The sequence below is a fragment of the Podarcis tiliguerta genome (assembly GCF_965153285.1).
Source record: "Podarcis tiliguerta genome assembly, chromosome: 10".
Lineage (NCBI taxonomy): Eukaryota > Metazoa > Chordata > Lepidosauria > Squamata > Lacertidae > Podarcis > Podarcis tiliguerta.
In genome coordinates this window covers 16683089-16704597 of record NC_139543.1, presented here as the reverse complement: position 1 = coordinate 16704597, position 21509 = coordinate 16683089, and the positions used below count along the sequence as shown (strand labels likewise).

The following is a 21509-nucleotide window of genomic DNA, read 5'->3' as shown; positions in this document are numbered from 1 at the left end:
TGTGTTCTTATATCTGTGTATGAAGAGGAATACAAGTGACTGGGCAATCAAGATCTCTGAGACACAACTTTTTCAGCTGCTGAACCACATTTCGGCTGACCTCGACTCCTGTTTTCTTTGGTCATGGCAACTTCAGTGATTCAGAGGCACCAACTACCCAACATTGCAGGGTGGTGGCAATGTGTGAGCTGTGTGGGTGCAACCATGGGATCAGTGGATTGGCTCCACCAGTGCACTCGCATGGCCCCAAGTTTGTTGCCCACACACACACACACACAAACACACACACCAGAAACGCCACTAGAGGGCAGCTCTGCACTCCTTCTACAAAACAACCAGCTGCTCCACCTTTGTTGGACCACCTTTGTTGGTTCAAATGCCCACTCACCCATAAAGGTCACTAAGTAACCTTGGCCTCTGGGCTCTCTCAAACTGGTCCACCTCACAAGGGATCTCCAACACGTCACACTGAAGTAATTGGGGAAAGGGCAGCTTGCCCAAGACTTCCCCCACCCAATCAGGGGTGGCCCATCCCATATTGGTATCTGAGGCAAAACAGGAAGATGCCACCCTTCTCCACAAACACACACACTGCCTAAGCCTTGCTTACTCGGGTTGCACAATAGCAGCTTCCAGCGAGATTTTGCAAAACCGTGTCAGAAGGAGTGATGGAAGCACTGCCCCATAGGATTCCACCACCCGAAGCAGGATGAGTCACTCCACCTCATCGGCCCTAGGTACTGTGGGTGGAAAAGTAGCAAGTATGTTGAGTGATTCTCTGTAGTGAGAGTTTCACTGAGAATAGGTTGCAAGAGTGACACTGAGCAAATTAAACTTCATGGCTGCATATTTCAGGATGCCGCAACCACCACACCCACCATGCACTGTTCTCTTTCATCATTTAATGGAGGCTTAAAAAATCCATTGTTCTTCAAGAAGACCCAATTTCCCAGACAAAAAGGAACAACTCTAATGAGCACAAGATAAAGATCAAAGAAATGGTGGAAGTCATGCTAATGACTTAAGAACTAGGGTATGTTAGGAGTTAGTCACGTAAGGGGGAAATGGATGGACAAGATTAAGAACTTCATACAATGCAATGGAACAGGTATACCAATTGTAGAACTTAAACACCTAAAATTATTGATTATCACACAATGCATATTTTTCTTCCTCTCCTCGATGTGTTGTATTGCCCAAAGAGTGTTTGAGGTACCGTTTGCCAATGTAAAAGCACTGAAAGGCAGGCTCACCGTGTGTGCAGAATGTGAGGCCTGCAAGTTCACAATTCACCTGTGGAATCCAGAAGACAACATAGTGTAGTCACCACGTCATGAGGGAGCCATATATCCTTGAGAACACAACATTCTTACACCCACTCTCTAGTATAAAAGTACTTAATGACCCTGTCTTATTGCACACTGAAGCAATAGGAGGCACATACACAGTCTACGTCAGGGCTGGGGAACCTGTGATCCTTCAGGTTTTGTTGGACTACAGGTCCCATCATCCTTGACCACTGCCTGGGTTGATGAGAGTTCAAGAGAGAAATTGGAGACGCTACAGCATCCACATCTCTTGTTAACCATCAAAGATTTAACTACCACTGCTACCTTCCAAACCAGGCCTAGGAATTAGCTTGCCTTTTGTGACTGCCACTTTTAATTTACACGGGTTCCTGGTCAAAACATTTCCTTGCTAACTGGGCGCAAAAATGTCACACTGAGAGACAAATGAGAAACACAACCAGCCACCACATGCGCAACTTCCCTCAAAAGGTATCTGCAGGGGCTAATTATTCCATGCAGGTTTAAGCCGGCAGAACCAAGCTCAACAGTTTACCAACTTGCCAGCTCTAAACACAGTTGTTGCTTTTTAACTGATGTCCACTTACCAGTTTCCCTCGAGATCTGTGTGAATGCTTCGACGCCACTCTCTCCATAGTTCCCCTCTGAAGCCAGTGTCGAAACATAGTTCCATCCAAGTGCTGTCACAATATCAACCATGGCTTGGGCTTGATAAGAGTCGGGTGGGACCACCCGGGAGAAAAAGTCATACCTGGTGTTATCACTTAACTCTGGTGCTGTAGATGCATAGCTGATTTGAGGTATCTGCAGGGGGAGGAACAGAACAAAGGTAGTTTTTACATCTCTGAAGCGTAAATTACAAGCCAAGTGTGATCTCCAATGTAAGTCATCCACAAAGGAAGCACCTTGATTTCAACAGGTCTACTCAGGGTATCCCCTTCATGGATCACTGCCTTGTCGTAGCGAAGGGGATTGAATAACTCCAAGAAACTATTAGCTATGCCATCCAGGGCCACCCAAGACGGACAGGTCATTAGCCGAGAGTTTGGACTAAATGTGATCCACCTGGAGAAGGAACTGGCAACCCATGAAAACTCCATGGACATAAAATAGGAGAAGTTTTGAGAAGAAAGTGAGAGTTTCCAATGCATGCTCTGGTTCATGGGGTCACGGAGAGTCGAACATGACTAAGACGACTAAACAACAAACAACTCAGGGTATAAGGTAAAGGTAAAAGACCCCTGGGTTGTTAAGTCCAGTCAGACTTCATTATGGGGTGTGGCACCCAGCTCCTGCCAACCTAGCAGTTTGAAAGCATACCAACATAAGTAGATAAATAGGTACCACTGCAGCAGGAAGGTAAATGGTGTTTCTGTGCACTTTGGCACTCATCACAGTGTCCTGTTGTGCCAGAAGCAGTTTAGTCATGCTGGCCACATGACCCAGAAAGCTATCTGTGGACTCCGGGTCTAACTAACACTGAAAATCTGCTTTAACTAAAGTTAGCAATCAAAACTAAGCTGGAAATTATCAGTAAACCTTTTGAGGCACAAATACCAATAATAAACCTGTGATTTTATGGATACATATCAACAGACATGCAAACGTTTATACCCGATACGAAGTATCTTTTTATAATATACAAGAATAAAATAAATATTTTAAAAATCTAATCTAAAAAGAAACGGGAGCAAAGAGAAGGGAAATGGAAAAAAGAAACAGAAAAAAGAAAAAGAAAATTTAAAGGGGGGAGGATGAAAAGACTTCTGATTCCCTGTCTGTCAGCTAAATACAGTAACTTGTTCAAAGTATTCACTCAAATTGACAACCAACTATTTTCTAAAAGCCAATATTATTTCAATCTTCAAATCCAGATATTACAAGTTAATTTTCTTTTTCATAGGAAGTGTTTCAGATATTCAATAACTGAGGTTTATTCATTTCAGTGGGGCCTACTCTGAGTAGGACTTAGTTAGGAAGGCTGCTTTATACCAAGTAAGATCTGTTGGCCCATTTAGCTCAGTTTTGTCCGCACTGACTGCCTTGCCAGGATTTCAGACTCGGTTCTCTCTCAGTCCTACCTGGAGATGCAAGAGAACTGAACCTGGGGTGTTGTACATGAAAAACAGATGAATACAACCCAAAGTACACATGTTTCTAAAGACAAAAAAAGTGCTCCAAAGCTTGATTATTCCAAAGAGAAACCAGTTTTTAATTTGTATGCAGGGTCCTCAAAAACATGGATATTATTTCACTCCTCCATGTTTTTTTCTTTTAAAAAAAACCAAAATGGCTGGAAAACCCTGCATTCCTCAAAACTTAATATGATTCCTATATTGTTTCCAAAGGGAATGACTAAGTACATTTCAAGAAGGGTTCTTGGGGTTTTTTTTGTCAATAATGTGTGCTGTCGGCAATGCTACTAAATAAAAATTACAACTTAAAAATTATGACTTTCGCTCGGAGCTGTAAATTTTATGAGTTTATCTTGACAGTAACAGTCCTATAAACCCCTGTAAAATTTTCCAGTACATTAATCATAAAGCTAAGTCAATCAAGGGACCCGTGAAAGTATAACTGAGCACTGTCCAAACTGAGCCACATCCATAAATGAAATATATCAAACCTATACATGGTTCTTGATTTCTGGACCCCATAGTGCAGAACAAGGCTGGGGCACGTCTGACCTGATGGTTGAATTACAAAGCCCTTCTCACACACCCCTTCAAACCACGTCCACGTGCCCGACCCCGATATCACATGGGAAGTCAGGCGTGATGCAGGTAAAAGTTGTGAGCACCATCACTTTGAGGTTTGTTTGTATTTAAACTACTTTCAAAAGGCCCAGTCACCTGATGTGATAATGACATCAGATGATTGGCAGGTGGTAAGCCTCATACAAAAGGTTGTAAAAGTTGACATTCATGAGGGGAGGAGGTTGAGATCTGGCCCCACCCTAGTATAGAACCTGAAAAGCCAGGCACAAGAAACAGAGGCTAACATGCTACTAAACCCAAAAAGTTTGTCATATTTTTCACGCATTCACGTTTGTTCACTACCAAGGGAAGGCAATAAAGTTTCTCCCGTTGGCTAGAAAGGAAACACCCATTCCAAACCGGCCAGGTGCGCAATTGCCCTAACATCTCCATAAGGCCTACTTAACTGTGTCACAACAAGGGAAAATAATAGGAGTAGAAATATACTTTAGTAAGTCTGGTAGTCCCACACCTGCCATTGACATTGCGTGACCTTAATCAAATCTTTCCTTTAGTGACTCATTTGTTTTCAGTGCCCTTCTAAGGTCTAGTTTACTGTGTCAGCTGTTGTTGGGAGATGATTGCGAAGGGCATCAGGAGTCTACATTTTAAAAAAATATGGAAGAGAAGAGAGTTTGGATTTGATATCCCGCCTTTCACTCCTTTTAAGGAGTCTCAAAGCGGCTAACATTCTCCTTTCCCTTCCTCCCCCACAACAAACACTCTGTGAGGTGAGTGGGGCTGAGAGACTTCAAAGAAGTGTGACTGGCCCAAGGTCACCCAGCAGCTGCATGTGGAGGAGCGGAGACGCGAACCTGGTTCCCCAGATTACGAGACTACCGCTCCTAACCATTACACCACACTGGCTCTCAGGATGCCCTGAAAGATGTAATGTACTACCCACATGAAAAGCATGGAGTGGGAATCCATCATTAAGGAGAAGTCATTTTAGGCTATCTCTTTAAGCCACAAATAAAGATTCCTCCAGTTCAAACATTGGATTATTACTTTATAGATACAGGCACCGAAACGTTGACATTTTTAGTCTTCTGAATGTGACATTTTTCCAAAGGAAGCAAAATTGTCCCCTAAACGCTAATTTCTGTCATGCTGGTTTCTCAGCATGTCACCCTGCAGTTCCTCAGGGGATGCTGCTATCTGGAACGCTAGCCTGGCAACAATGGTCACAGCATCCATAGAAGCTTATCCCTGGAGTTTTCATAATGGTTTCCTTGTTACAGAGGATGAGGCTCGGATGAATGGTTCCCTTTTCATTCAAGGCTCAGACTTGACTAGGAACAACAGGTCCACGCAGATCCCCGCAAATAGGCCTGAATCAGGTGCCTCATAGGGCCAATAATGTCCTATGCATATTCATTAACCCACATGCCAAATGTTTTAAAACTGCCATCAAATGTCCTTGCCCTTGTAAGAAGCTGTTGCAGGTGAAGGCCTGTGAGCAACGTCATCGGTGGGGTGTTTCTAAAACTAAGGTGAAACAGTAAAGTCCCCTTGCTATTTTTGCTACTAGATGCTGCATGCTGTTTTAAGTACAGTGGTGCCCTGCAAGACGAATGCCTCGCAAGACGGAAAACCCGCAAGACGAAAGAGTTTTCCGTTTTCAGAGGTGCTTCGCAAGACGAATTTCCCTATGGGCTTGCTTCACAAGACGAAAATGTCTTGCGATTCTTGAGGGTTTTTTCCGCTCCCCAACCCCTTTTTCTAAAGCGCTAAGCGGCTAATAGCCTTTTAGCAGCTAATCCGCTAATCCCTTAAGCCTTTAATACCCGTTAATAGCCCTTAAACTGCTAATAGCGCTAATCCGCTAATGGGCTTGCTTCGCAAGACGAAAAAAACCGCAAGACGAAGAGACTCGCGGAACGGATTCTTTTCGTCTTGCGAGGCACCACTGTATTCCTAGCAAACTACAGTTCCCAAGATACTTTGGAGGGAAGCCATATTTGTTAAAGTGGTCATAGAGATCATAGAATTGTACAGTGGTACCTCGGGTTACATACGCTTCAGGTTACAGACTCCACTAACCCAGAAATAGTACCTGAGGTTAGGAAATTTGCTTCAGGATGAGAACAGAAATCGTGCTCCAGCGGTGCAGCAGCAGCGGGAGGCCCCATTAGCTAAAGTGGTGCTTCAGATTAAGAACAGTTTCAGGTTAAGAACAGACCTCTGGAACGAATTAAGTACTTAACCCGAGGTACCACTGTAGAGTTAGGGTCTGAGGATCATCTAGTCCAGGTATAGGCAAACCAAGGCCCGGGGGTCAAATCCGGCCCAATCACCTTCTAAATCTGGCCCGCGGACGGTCTGGGAATCAGAGTGTTTTTACATGAGCAGAATGTGTGCTTTTATTTAAAATGCATCTCTGGGTTATTTGTGGGGCAAAGGAATTCGTTCATTCCGCCCCCCAAATATAGTCCAGCCCCCCACAAGGTCTGAGGGACAGTGGACCGGCCCCCTGCTGAAAACATTTGCTGACCCCTGATTCTAGTCCAACCCCCTGCAATGCAGGACTATGCAGCTGCCCCATACTATGATTGAACCTTCAACCTTGGCATTATCAGCACCATGCTCTAACCAACTAGGCCAATATATAAGTGCTTTTAATGCATGGCGTGAATGTGGCCTTGTATTCCTTATGATAGTGAAACTGAACCCAAAACATAGACAGAAAATAAGAGTGGCTTGGAAACAGAATGGATTAAAAAATAATAATGCATGGATACAGATTTAAAGTGAATCTGTGTACACCCCGAGTATACTGTAACACAGGCATTAAATGCACATAGAGGTGAGAAGATGGCCTGATAGACGTTCCCCTATGTGCATTTGGCATAATGTCTATAAAAGCCCAGGTAAAGGGACCCCTGACTATTAGGTCCAGTTGTGGCCGACTCTGGGGTTGCGGCACTCATCTCGCTTTATTGGCCGAGGGAGCCGGCGTACAGCTTCCGGGTCATGTGGCCAGCATGACTAAGCCGCTTCTGGCGAACCAGAGCAGCACACGGAAATGCCGTTTACCTTCCCGCCAGAGGAACTACTTGCACTTTGACGTGCTTTCAAACTGCTAGGTTGGCAGGAGCAGGGAGTGAGCAATGGGAGCTCACCCCGTCGCGGGGATTTGAACCGCCGACCTTCTGATCGGCAAGTCCTAGGCTCTGTGGATTAACCCACAGCGCCACCCTCTTTCCATGCAATTGGGACCCTGCCTATTCAAAAGTTCTCTGAACAGTCATGGACAGAACCTACAAGTGCAAGCTACTTGCACGGATCTTTTCCGACTTCACACCAAACATAACATCAGCTGCAAGCACAACCTATTTGTTCAGAAGAACATCTGAATAGCGTCCATCTCCTTATAAAATATAAACCTATCCAATGTGAAATCTGATAGCAATGAGATATCAGGGGAAGGGAGGGGGAAATAACCAAAGGAAAACAATACAACATTGTGCGCATGGTAAGATCAAAAGAGTTACTCTCCCTATTTTGCTACAGTTTTCTTCATTATTTTAGCAATTAATTGGATTGGAGTCTCTCAAGGAAACGCTTGGAGTGAAGGGCCTGAGGGAATGACAAAATAGCAATTTCTCCAGTTTTCCAAAAAAGGGAGGGAGCGAGGGAGGGAGGGAGGGAGGGAGGGAGGGAGACTTCTAGAGAAATGGGAAATAAGTACAAAGGGAGATCTTGCATCTGAAATTATGCCATGACGGTGCTGCTGAACTCAGATCTCTTGTAGGCAGCTCTTTTTTCCAGCTGGAACTCACGGGAACTCACTTCTGGCACCTCTCAGGTGCCATTCTAAGAAGAAGAAGAAGAGTTTGGATGTGATATCCCGCTTTATTACTACCCAAAGGAGTCTCAAAGCAGCTAACATTCTCCTTTCCCTTCCTCCCCCACAACAAACACTCTGTGAGGTGAGTGGGGCTGAGAGACTTCAGAGAAGTGTGACTAGCCCAAGATTACCCAGCTAGTCTAGAATGTGGAGTAGCAGAGAAGCGAACCCGGTTCCCCAGATTACAAGTCTACTGCTCTTAACCACTACACCACACTGGCTCTCAGAGAGAGAATGACAGAGGCATTAATGGTGAGGTCCGGCACTTATTTTTCTGAAAAATAGCACTGCTTGTTGGATGGGTATACGCTTCCTCAGAGCACTAAATGAGTGCACCCAGAACAATAAGCAAGTGTTGAGGGTCATAGAATAACTTTTGTTATCTCTGCAGCTGTGATCTCCTGGGTGACATGGACACCATTAGGCAGTTGAATGTGCCTGTTTCCTCCATCTGTTTTCCTCCCAACCTCTCTGTATGGCCCCGGATGTTGGCAACCTATGCTATGCCACCGGTTGCAGGGGGAAGCCTAAAATCACCCTTGAGCACTTAGTGATTAGAGACAGTGCACTTGCTTGGCAATGCTGGTAAAAAACAAATGAAGAAACCCTGACTGCTGGTCTTTCTTTATCAATATCAGCGCCTCCTCACCCAGAATGAGAGGAACAATAGAATCCTCAAGGCTTTCACACTCAGAGAGCTGCATCATCCAGTGTCGCATCGTCCAAAATGAGAGGCACGCCACAATCCTCAAGGCTTTCACACTCAGAGAGCAGGAAAAGCATATTGCTTGTTTCACTGACTGGCTAAAGGGGGACATCTCTTGCATGCAGCTACCTCTAAAAGAAGTGAAACTGATCTCTTGGCACTATCAGCAACACCTGCACCAGTTTCCCACCAAGGAGGGAGCCAAACACCCACCAATTTATTGGGAATCTTTTGTAGATGCTACTGTTTCCTCAGCTACAGTCTGTAATCACAGTCTCCAAATGCAGGTGGGTATCACAGTCTCCAAATGCCATCGTTTAGATGACATCCCCTCCTGTAACGTGGGACAATAAATTAGGCGAGATTTTCTAAGGGAGACAATTAATGCTCTATCCCAATCTTTTTGCATCCTTATCAGTTGACACAAATACAGAAGAATCCTAAAGCATAGCTTTCATAAGATTATAAGATTTTCACATTTCTCAACCAGATTCTTATGGGAAGTCTGAAGACCTGAGTGAACAGCAGAAGATAGATTATTACCAATTGATGGCATAGAAAACGTTCACCTAACATTGCCAACAGAAAGTTGGACTGACTGGTTTATGCTTTCACTTTGGGTGGGAATGTCCAACAATGTGGGTGTCCTGGAACATGGTTGCCAATTATGGCCAAGAATTACCCTGCATTAGACTGTCTGTAGCTAACTATGATTGGGATGCGGGTGGCGCTGTGGTCTAATCCACTGAGCCTCTTGGGCTTGCGATCAGAAGGTTGACGGTTCGAATCCCTGCGATGGGGTGAACTCCCATTGCTTGGTCCCAACTCCTGTCAACCTAGCAGCTCGAAAGCATGCCAAAAAGTGTAAGTAGATAAATAGGTACTGCTCCGGCACAAAGGTAAACGGTGTTTCCGTGCACTGCTCTAGTTTTGGTGTTCCATTGTGCCAGAAGCAGCTTAGTCATGCTGGCCACATGAGCTGGAAAAAACTGTCTGTGGAGCGGACAAACGCCAGCTCCCTCGGCCTGAAAGTGAGATGAGCACCGCAACCCCAGAGTCGTCTGTGAATGAGCTTAACTTTCAGGAGTCCTTTACCACCGTCGTCTTCTTCTTCTTCTTCTTCTTCTTCTTCTTCTTCTTCTTCTTCTTCTTCTTAGCTAACTATAAATGCTATGCTTCATTGTCATATTATACCTATTGACCCTGGATTCCTGTAAAAAGACCTACCTAATCAATTGTGTGCAGCAGCAAAGCCATGTGTGGCATGGGACTGGGAGTTACTCTGAAGTAGCAGCAGTTGGTTGATAAAAAAATTTGGGAGAATATGGTAACTTTCAGATGACCTATTCATCCTGATTTCTTCTCTTTTCTTTTTGCACAAATTGCAGGGAGGTTAAGATGGCGTTGGCTACTTATTGAGAATTCACTCTGATTTGTTTGCAGAAAGGTTAATTGCATCAAACAGCTGTCAACCCATAGTTTCCAGTGCATTTCTATTGTCACATTCCTTATCACTGACAGCATGATATTTTAGGGAAGCGGGTTTATTGTACAAGAGTTCCAAATCAACTTCAATTGCACAACCTCAGTTTGCTGGCAGGCGAATCCCACCTGAAAGCAGTGACAGTATGGAAGCCCTCCGTGATTAAGTACAAACCTATTTGGCAAATCCAGCAAGCAAAAAATCATAGAATTTTAGAACTGGAAGGGACCTCAAGGGCTATCTAGGAATCACAGCTAAATAATCCTCGACAGAAGGGCACCCAACCTCTATTTAAAAACCTGAAAACAGAATTTCCTGTTTGTTTGTTTGTTTTGTAGTAAGTAGTTATAGCACACATTTTCTGTTTATCTCCTGTGTGGAAGCCATTCTGATCCCATTGCAAACAAACACATAGATGCACATTTTGCTTTTCCACCTGTGATTCAGCTACAAAACTTGCATATTCAAAGCCTATCAGCAGTGAGTTTGCTTCCCCCCTTTTTCTCTTAATTGGTGAACTTGCTGTATTGTTATACAGTGTTTGTCCTTTTTCTTGCTGGGATTTTTAACTTTATTTCAAGAAAAAAATTCAGCGTGCAGATGGTGAACAGAAGAAAATGAATGGACAAAAACCAGAAGGAAGCACAGCAGCCACAGGCTGCTAGAGAAAGAGTTAGCCACCATACTACCCCCCAAAATACATGCATATTTTAAAAAACCACAACAAAAAGTCAGTCAGAATCTAGCCTTGTTCTGCAGTAGTCTATTCTGCAGTTGTTGTCCCCCCATAACAAATTAAGCCAATAGTATTAGCAAAGAACATCGCCACCCTAAGGAATGAGAGAGGACATTTTCCTAGATGGGACAAAGCTGCAAGCACATTTCACGACAGGCTGTCCTATACATAATAAATGTTCTTATTTATTACAGGCTCAAAAGTAATCAGCTGGATTAAACAGATGATGCAGTCTTCTTCTAGTGACAGACAATTAAACATTTGCACCATGTTTTGTCCATTCCCCCTTGTTTGATGTTATTCCGATAGACAAAGGGATTACATGATTCCTTTGGCGCTTAATGTGAAAATGAGAGGAGAATGAGGTGGTTTTGGAATGGACAATCAAAGGACCTCAACTGAGTACACATTGAGTAAGAAACCATGAAATAAATTATGACTTTTATCAAAATTCCTGAAAATATTTGGTTGGTAAAAGGAGAAAAAATGAACCTGTTACGGTTTACAAGCTCTGTTACATAAGGATAAGGAATTTAGGCATTCGATTTATATGGCTTTTACATTACAAAAAAAACACACACTAAGTGCATTTTTATGTTTATGGAATATAATGCTTCCTAAGTAGAGTAACTGCAACAATCTAGTAAATTTGGTAATGTGTATTTTATTTTACTTTTTAAAAACTCACTAAATTCTGGCTACATACACAATATAGATCTTCAGCTACTGAGGTATAAATTGGCACAGGATTTTTTTTCTTACTGTCATTTTAAAGTTTTTTTGGGGGGTTTTACAGTCATTTTAAAGTTTTGACAACCAAGTTTCACCATGACAGTGCTTTTATAAAGTGTGTTTCTCTTATTAAAGCCTTGCTCAGTGCTCCTGATTTCAGGGAGGTTTCCAAGTATTTTCAACTGAACATGCCTAGAAACTCTCTGAAGACTTCTGTATTAAAGACATGAACGTCAAAAGAGGAGCCCAACACACCTGGGAATGTTGAGGGCACGACTTCTGTGCACACCTGTATGGTACCCCAATCCACATCTTTTTTAAGCCCTCTGGTGTTCGAGTCATAATCTGAACATGTCTTACACATCTTCATTCTTAAAGGTGGCATCAAGGGATGTTGGAAAATATGGAAAAGCGTGTTCTCTTCATGGAGAACATGTGTTGCGGTGGGGTCTAACAGGATACCCCCCCCCCCTTGGTTACTGGGCGGGACCGTTTGGATGGCCATGACTGTGATTGGGCCAATTTGGGTTGTTGGGGAGATTTTGATGTTATCATTTAGAGGGTTGGTCCGAAGGTTATATATTCTTAGCACACAGCTTTTTTCAGTCTCTTTTGCTGCGCACATCGGATCACCCGCCCACCCTCCCAAATTTAGGGCTCTTGCACTTGACCTTGCTATGCCTGTCATGGGGTCATCTGCTTTTGGGGCAGGGGCCCGGTAGGAATTTTGTCCATCTGGCTGATTGGCTGGTGCCATTTGGTTTTTGCCTACTGCGTAGCAAATTGTCACAACTTGTAAAGTTGCAGTTAGGCATTGGTTAAAGTTTGGTTGGTGGAGGAGTAAGGGTTGGCTGTGCCTGCCCCTCCAATGCTGCTGCTGCAAGGGAATTCCGTTAAAGGAATCCAGGGGTTTGTCATGCTTTTGTCTGTATCCCCGGCAAAGGGCTAGGGCTGTGCAAACTCCCGGGAGCATGTGGGGAGGGGTGACGGTATGGTGCCCAGCCCCATTCTCTCCCCAGTATTGTTTTCCCTTACTGGCTTTCGCTGGAATCCGGAAGTCAGCTCTGTCCCAGGGTGGGGACAGATAGCCGTAACCAATGCCTAAGCAACCACTCACATTATGTATTTTAATAAAGTTGTGGCCAAAATTATGCCAAAAACCTTAAACAAAAATTCTGTGTGAATTGTGATTTATTTAGGGGGTGGCTTGGGGACCTCGACACACAACAGGAGCAGCAATTGCCAATGTTCGCTTATTTGTCCCATGTCCAGAATGGAAATCAATCCAGGGACTGTGACTAGTAATTGCTGTTGCTGTCAGTCCAGAAATGCTACTCAATTGATCCCCGCCCAACCTTCACTCAAGTTTCATTGTGTTTCCTTTGGACTGAAACGAATGGGTTGGGATGATGCAATGATAATTTAATTTATGTACTTAATTGTGTAAACGATGCAATTTTGCTGCAGCACACCGTGAGATGAATAATGAAGTTTTTGAAGGAATATGAACTGTAGCAGAAAAGAAACAGTACTGCATGTGAGGAATACAGAGAGTAAACAGTAAACAAACCCTAGCGACAGAAATATTGACATAGGGCTAACCTGGAAAGACACCTTTAAAATGTTCCCAATGTTTAGCCATTCTACCATTGTTTCTCTTTTTGTCTTTCTTCCTCCTCTCCCTCTTCCATCTTCTTTGGCCCAATTAATAGCTGTGAAATACCATCGACCTTATTTTAGTCAAGCGCAAGCCGACACAGGTAGAGGCAATTGGGGGGGGGGGTGAGGAACTCTGCCTGAAGATTTACAGTACAATAGGCCTATGATAGAATTTTTATACTCAATTTTCTTTCTTGTCAGAGTCTTGTAGTAATTTACAGCAGATTTTGTTGGGAAAGTTCCTTGGTATTTTTCCGCTCCCGTGGTGTGGGGTAACACTTTAAAAGCCCTTAAAGAGTTGGGCTTGCATGATTTGAAACATGTTTAATAACTCCCGGGGGGAACAGGGCAATCTTGGCACCATATTAAAGGAAAGTCAAAGCAATAACTCCCTGACACCAGAAAAGGCTTTTTAAAATAATAACATAAAACAAAACAAAACACTGAGCTTGCAGTTACCAGTGTTTCAAAGGGTGAGCAGAAGTTTAGGCGGGCATTAGCATTCACAAAACAGAGCACTGGGGAGAGGTTCTGGTGGTATAAATATCAGAGACAGCCGAAGAAAACAAGAATGGGGAGTTTTCTAGAATGGGGAAAGAGCTTTGTGTTGCTTCAGAATTGTGGCACGAGGCAACGTCTCACATTGCCTGACCAGGTGGCGACAGCCCTAGCCCCCAGGGATCATAAGGAAGGAATAAAGACTCTGACAACGTTACATGGAATTAAAATTAGGCCACAACTTTATTAAACTTCCAAATGTAGGAAGACCTTGGCTTAGGCCTTGGGCATGTATCCCTCCCAGCCCCCCAACCAGGGGAACTAGGGCACATCAGGTGTTATGTACTGAGTTGAATAGGATCCAAAAGGCAGCAGTCCGATTGGTCCTAGAACAATAGGGTCCAGAATGCAGCAGTCTGATTGATCCACAGGAGCCACCCAATCCAGCTCCAGGTGGAAGTGAATCCGCAACCTGATTGGCCTACAGGTGAATCCTGGAATTAGCCAATCACGTGGGGTCCATTGTGTAAATAATGTATATAAAGCAGACATTCCGGGGGAACATCCATTCCTACTTACCACTATGAGCTGAATAAAGAGCATGAAATCCACTCTTTATTTCATCAGGGTAAATGGGATAAATGCTCTGCGAGACGTAAGTGTAGCAGGCAGCCCAGCCCATATCCCCGCACGCAGGGTAGTTCACTGACAGCCTTTCAGTGTATGGCCAGTGACACCCATTATATAACCCCTTTAAGAGGGCACCCTGGAATCGCCACTGCAGCGGGGTGAGTCCTCACTTCATGCCCCCCCCCAATTATAGGGAAGAAAAGACTAAAGGATTCCTCCCAAAGCCATAAACTGCCAAAGTTGTGATGAATTGCTACGGGGAAGACAAAACCTGCCAATGCAGGAATATTTCTTCCCAGTCCTTCAACAGCAACCAATCAAAGACTGCAGCAGCGCCCGCTAAACAGGAAGAAAAAGTTAACCAGCAAACAAGAAAACATTAAACTAAGGGAGGGGAGGGTGGGTGAATCTCCTGAGCCGACTGCCTGGCTACTGTCGGCTCCACCCCCTATACAGTGGTGCCTCGCAAGACGAAATTAATTCGTTCCGCGAATCTCTTCGTCTAGGGGTTTTTTCGTCTTGCGAAGCAACCCTATTAGCGGCTTAGCGGATTAGCGGTTTAGCGGCTATTAGCGGCTATTAGCGGCTATTAAAGGCTTAAGGGATTAGTGGATTAGCTGCTAAAAGGCTATTAGCGGTTTAGTGGCTTAGAAAAAGGGGGTGGGGAGCGGGAAAAAATCTCAAGACTCGCAAGACATTTTCGTCTTGCGAAGCAAGCCCATAGGGAAATTCGTCCTGCGAAGCGCATCGAAAAACGGAAAACCCTTTCATCTAGCGGGTTTTCCGTCTTGCGAGGCATTTGTCTTGCAGGGTACCACTGTATATAAATGGGACTGGCCCCACCTACCAGCAGTGTAACTTGACTTCTGAGGCTGGGCGTGAACCTCCAAATAATAACACTGAGATGCAGGCAGTCCCTGTTTGCCAGTAAGTTTCCTGGGAACAGTAGCACTGCGCACGATCCCGCAAAGGGCACCCACAATGTAAAGTGTGAGTGCTCATTCCCCACTGTCAGGTTGTTGTTTTTCAGGGGTTACTCAAGGGTACACAGTACCGACACCTCTTTTTGTTACCGCTAAAAAGTGTGGCACTTACTGCAACAACTTCATGGTGAGTACCAACACCTATTTTTCCAGAAAAAAAGCATTGCCCACCATACATTTCATCACAGCAAGGATGGGCATGCGATCGTAAAAACTGGCCTCACTCTTTGACCTCTCTGCTACCACCATCCCTGCCTTCCACACACTGGATGCAATGTACAATGTAAAGCTTTATTGGGGCCATTCGAAGCCCCTACACAATTAGAATTGCATAAAGGATTGCAAGTACGAGTGGACAAGCTCCTCCTTCTTCAGCTGTTGCTCTTGTTGCCCTGCACAAGATGGTGGAATAATGCCAAAATTCAAAGAGGCAAGCTTTCCTCTGCTGTATTTCTATGCTCTGAGTGGGGAGCTGCTTGCCCCACAGCCTTTGAAGGCACAGAAATCCTGCTGCAATGCCTTCCCACCCCAAATATTTGACGCATTTCATCACTTGATTTCTTCTCTTGAGGAGAGGGAGTGCATGACATGGTTTGGACAAAGCGCTACAATGAAAGGGGAGCTTGTAGGCTGCAGTGGAGCGTATGTGTTAATATTTAACACTGTACTGTTTTTAACACTTGATTGGGAGCCGCCCAGATTGGCTGGGAAAACTCAGCCAGATGGGCGGGGTATAAATAATAAATTATTATTATTATTATTATTATTATTATTATTATTATTATTATGCCCACCCTGCCCAGGGTGGGCGCGCGGCATGGAGGGTGTCCTCCCAGGCGAAGGATAGTAGCTTGGGTTCCGGGAGCAGAGTTCAGCTCCCCCCCTCACACCGACGGCTCTGGGTAGGCTTGGGAGTTGCTAGTGAGCAGCACACCAAATGTCACCCCCCTCAGTGAGGGCACCCAGGGCGGTCCGCCCCCCTTCCTACGCCCCTGCTTGTAGGTTGTGCCTCTATGCCTTTAAAATGTATCTGTAGATGTTCAACAGGTGAAGCCTCTCTCATCACTGCATGTCCATATGTTGACTGTATGCTTGTCACGAAGGATTTGAAAGAACACAAGTCCTTCCCAGAGAAACAGTGTGAACCCCTGCTAGGAAAAAAAGGAAGTAACCTTTGTCTAGATTCTTGGTATACAGCATTATTATTTCAAAATGCCACATTGTAGGGGTGTCTCTTTGATACTGAGTTTCTCCATTGATTCCTGCACAGGCTTACCCTGCAAATGGCTGGAAGTTCCAGCAAAGGTCCATTAAGGCTGCAGAATTTCATTCATGTGGTCCGGTGGACTAACTGAAGGCTGTTCAGTGATTCATATACAGTCGTACCTTGGTTCTCGAACTCTTATGTACTGAGCTGAATCCTAGAACAATAGGATCCAGAATGCAGCAGTTTGATTGGTCCGCAGTTGCCACCTGATTAGCCTACAGAAGCAGCCCGGAATTAGCCAATCACACGGGGCACATTGCGTAAATAATGTATATATAGCAGACGTTTGGGGGAAAGTTTCATTCATTGCTGCTATGAGCTGAATAAACAGCATGAAATTCATACTTGACTCCGAGTATATTTCATGAACGGAGTCTGTTCAACTTCCAAAAACATTCACAAACCAAGGTACAGCTTCCGATTGGCAGCAGGAGCTTCCTGCACTCAATTGGAAGCCACAGAAGCCCTGACAGACATTTGGCTTCCAATAAAAGTTTGCAAACCAGAACACTCACTCTGGGTTTGCAGCGTTCAGGAGCCAATATGTACAAGTCTCAATGCGTTCGAAAACCAAGGTACAACTGTACCTGGTGTGGTATAGCTACAGTTGGCAGCTTTACACATTTGCTCTGGACTCTTTTTCTTTAGTTCCTCTGCTGCATGGGGTTCCCAACAGGAGTATACAAATCCTGGGATGCCAGATCTGCTTTTACCAGCATCCTTCTTTCAGAGAACGAGTGTGGAGCAGTCTTATAAGGCCCAACTCCTAAGCTCAGCGGTCCTACAGAGCAGCCCCGAGGATGTAGCTTTGAGAAGGAAGTTGTTCCAGCACTATTTCATTTTCAATCTAGGTTTCCACATTCAATCTAGGCATAAAGAGACTGTTGAAATATCCTGCATGCTTCTCAGCAATGTTTTCTCTGCCCAAAGCTATAACAGACCAGATACGAATTGCTAATAAGTCATTCCATATTGACGCTCGCCATCTTTGGAGACCAGTGCTATCTCCTCATTCATGCAAGTAATCCCACGGTACCTTTTGTCATCTGATAGTCCAAAAAGGAAAATTGCTTTTTTTTGTCAGAAGAAGCAGGAAACCAGCCAGTTTGGTTTTAATGTTTCAGGTCATGAATTTCCACTAGCAGGCCTTGGGGTAGAAATACAGGCTCTTTCTTGTGTTGCTGAAATGTTGCCTTATTACATATTTATCACCAATTATTCAGAGCCTTAGTCTTCTGAGATATTTATCACCTCCTCTTGTACAACAGCAAGTTCTTTGTGAAGATGAGAGCTTCGCTGGAATTAAATGGATCCTAAAGCCCTGAAATGGAAGACTTCCATGGGGCAAAGTGCAGGTCACCATTCCCAGCTATTTCTTAGTTCTCTAAAGTGCCATCTTTGTCTGCCTTCACCATATAGAGTTCAGTAAGTGAAGTGATGTTTTAGTGCATGCAACATAAATGGACAAAGATCAAAGCAGGCTTCTGATACTGTCATTTTAGTGTTGTGGTTCTAAGCATTAAAAGCCTGTGCTGCATTAACACTTTGCTTTTTTTAAAAAAAAAATCAAATTAAATCTTTGGCACCTCAACAATTTGTACTGGTGGCACTAAGACTACCAGATTCAATATTTCCATCAAGAATGTATAACATGATCTATATGTTCTCTCACTAAAGTGAGAGAACACCCACTTTGGAATAGTAATATTGCTGAGATTTAGAATGGAAAGGGAGAAGTAGGATTTGACCAACGCCCTTGCATGACCACATTGCTTGCAAATAATGAACTCTTGGCGATACAAGACAAAATCCCTCTGCATTTTGGCTAGACTCATAAATAAGCTGTGGCCAATCCACAGCTGGTTCTGTTGCTTCCTTCCCCCCAATACAGTAGTACCTCGGGTTACAGACGCTTCAGGTTACAGACTCTGCTAACCCAGAAATAGTACCTCAGGTTAAGAACTTTGCTTCAGGATGAGAACAGAAATCGTGCTCTGCCAGCGCGGCGGCAGTGGGAGGCCCCATTAGCTAAAGTGGTACCTCAGGTTAAGAACAGTTTCAGGTTAAGAATGGACCTCCAGAACGAATTAAGTTCTTAACCCGAGGTACCACTGTATTTAACTTCCATGAGCAGCATGATGGATGGGCCAGGTTTTTCTAAACCTTTTCTGGGAATTCGCTGGTAAAAGTTCAAGGAGGACTATTTTTAAATGGGCCTTAAAGACCTGGGTGTTTCATGGCTACTTTTAATTGATGCCAATATTCACTTATTTTTATTTTACAGTTACGGTGTTACAGTTGTGTCTTTATTGTGATCTATAATGTTATTTTAATGCTTTTACTTGAGTTAGTAGCATTTGATAGATATATAAAATATTACTACGCAGAGACCCGTTAAAAACAAACTAAAGCACTGAAATGATTGCTAACACAAATTCCTCATAGAAAGTGAGTTAAAATGCAATGGGTTGTATCTTGTTGCAAATAGCTTGGCTCCTTCTGGAATGACAGGTAGAAGCTAACAAGTAATTGGGGTGGGGAAAAAGAATTGTAGGTTTCAGAAGTTTTCCTCAGAGTAGACCGATTACAATTAGTGGGGCTAAATTAGTCCTGCCCATTAATTTAAATGGGTCTATTCTAAGTAGAAAGTACTTGGTGCATATATATTATTATTATTATTATTTATTATTATTATTATTATTAAAGATTTTCTTGATTTGCAAAAGTACACGCCTTGTCTCTCTTTTCAAATTGTACAGTCTTCTCTACAGATCAGTTACATTTGTTATGAGACATGAGTGCTGAGTACAGTATAAGGTCAGGAAGACGAGGGGGGAGAGGAGGGGTGGCGGTGAAATTTCTATTTATTGCCGTGTACGTGTGGGATTTCGTATCAGCGTAAACTAGACAGGTTCTCTTTCCATTTGCTTGTTACGTTTCCTTGGTAGTGAGAGAGGTTGGGGGCCCGAGGTATGGTTGGTTGTCTGTGGGTGGCTGCAATGGAGTTGTTTGCCTCTGTGATGGGCTTGTTGGGTCACGTAAGCCAGATTCATCTGTATGCTGGTGGCAGGTTCTTGTTGTCTTATTGGGCTGTGTATGTGATAAAGGGGAGCCATACTGGGGTGAAGGCATCCTCTTCTATTTGTCCCCATGCCAGTTTCAGTTTATTGCAGGCTTCCTCAACCTCGGCCCTCCAGATGTTTTTGGCCTACAACTCATGATCCCTAGCTAGCAGGACCCATGGTCAGGGGTGATGGGAATTGTAGTCTCAAAACATTTGGAGGGTTGAGGTTGAGGAAGCCTGGTTTATTGGTTCACTTGGTGCATATATAAAATAAAGAATAGGACCAAAAGAAAAAGCACTTAAACTGAGAAAATTTCTTCGCCAAATCTTTGTACCCATAAAAAAGAAATTTAGCAACTGCTCCTGTTAATGTTTTGTACATTACCCAACAAGCAAGCCAAATGTCACTCTGTGGTCCGGCAATTTCTGACCAGCCTCACCACCTTCTTTGTGGGATCCAGCACTGGACCCCAACACAACATATCCTTAGCCCAACACTTCCGGCCAGGACCCACTAATGATGCTTTCTCTGGGCACCCCATTCATCCCTACCCCCCAGTTCACTGTTATGAAGACCCCCAGGTGGCTGAATCTAGCTTCTACACCTTCTACACCTTCATTTTGCATATCTTGTTCAATGAGTATAGGAGTTCCACACTCCTACAGAGTTGGTGCTTTGAAGTAGATTGCAGCAAATTTAATTCCGGCCCAAGAATAGAGACAACATTTATCACCACATTCATTTTTATCAACATCATGTGTAACGTAGGGAACAGATAGGCATGCCAACACGTTCAGCAACCATTGCTAAAAGTACAAAATCAGTCCACTCCAGTTCAAAGAAATGTTGCCTTCTGTTTCCTTTTTTTGCAATGGAAAAGGAAAACTGACAAAGGCATCCATGTTCAATCTTAAGTATCAAGTCAAAATACAGTCGCTGCAACGGGAGTTGAGGCAAACCAGAGTTCTTGCAAAGCTGTCGTCAGGTAGTGATTTAGGGCCAATTGATACAGCTTCTCATCTCAAATGGCTTACAAATTTCTACAGGCGTGGAAGGCCCAAGCATTTAGGCAATGTGCTGTCACTGTATTCCTTATGTGACATTGCTTCTGCTCCACTAATATCATATTTGGAAGACAGAAAGGTGCAGATAACGCCTCTGTTTTCAAGTTCTCCAGTCTAGGTGAAATGGGCACAGCTCTTCTCAAAGAACTAGGTGATAACACTATGAGCAATCCTAGGCTTTCCACCACATCCACCCCAGGAAAGGCAGGGCTTTATGAGTGCGACCTCTGCAGCCATGCCACTCATGGCAGCCAGGCCAGGAGGTGAGAGGATAGGCAGGTCGCTGTACCAGGCCAGATCTGGTGCACTGATCAGGACCAAACTCAGTCAGATGCCTCAGGTGATGCGAGAGGGCCATGACTCCAGAATTACCTGCATTCCATGGGCAGAAGGGGATGTGCCAGTAGAGTGACACTGGAATCACTCTGCAGCCAGCAGCGAGGGGGAGACCGACAGAGCCTGGCAGGGGTGGACACCTCAGCCCAATCTCCCGACTCCAGTCTAGTTCAAAGGGTGCTTGGATTGTTCCATCCAATGCTGTTTATCCAAAGGAAAAACAATACTTTTCATTCCTGGTATAATCCAGGCTCATGGGGTGTACAGTGGTACCTCGGGTTACAGACGCTTCAGGCTACAGACTCTGCTAACCCAGAAATAGTACCTTGGGTTAAGAACTTTGCTTCAGGATGAGAACAGAAATTGTGCGGCGGCAGTGGGAGGCCCCATTAGCTAACGTGGTGTCTCGGGTTAAGAACAGTTTCAGGTTAAGAACG

At 44.1% G+C, this 21509-nt stretch overlaps 1 protein-coding gene across 4 annotated transcripts in view; it reads right to left on the bottom strand.

The window, feature by feature from the left end:
* GRM8 (glutamate metabotropic receptor 8) overlaps positions 1-21509 on the bottom strand; it is a 556320-nt gene that overhangs the window by 416307 nt on the left and 118504 nt on the right. For all 4 annotated transcript variants that reach the window (XM_083399543.1, XM_083399541.1, XM_083399542.1 and 1 more), the window contains exon 3: positions 1895-2111. In XM_083399543.1, the coding sequence (XP_083255669.1) occupies positions 1895-2111 (217 nt within the window). The remainder of the gene's footprint in view (positions 1-1894; positions 2112-21509) is intronic.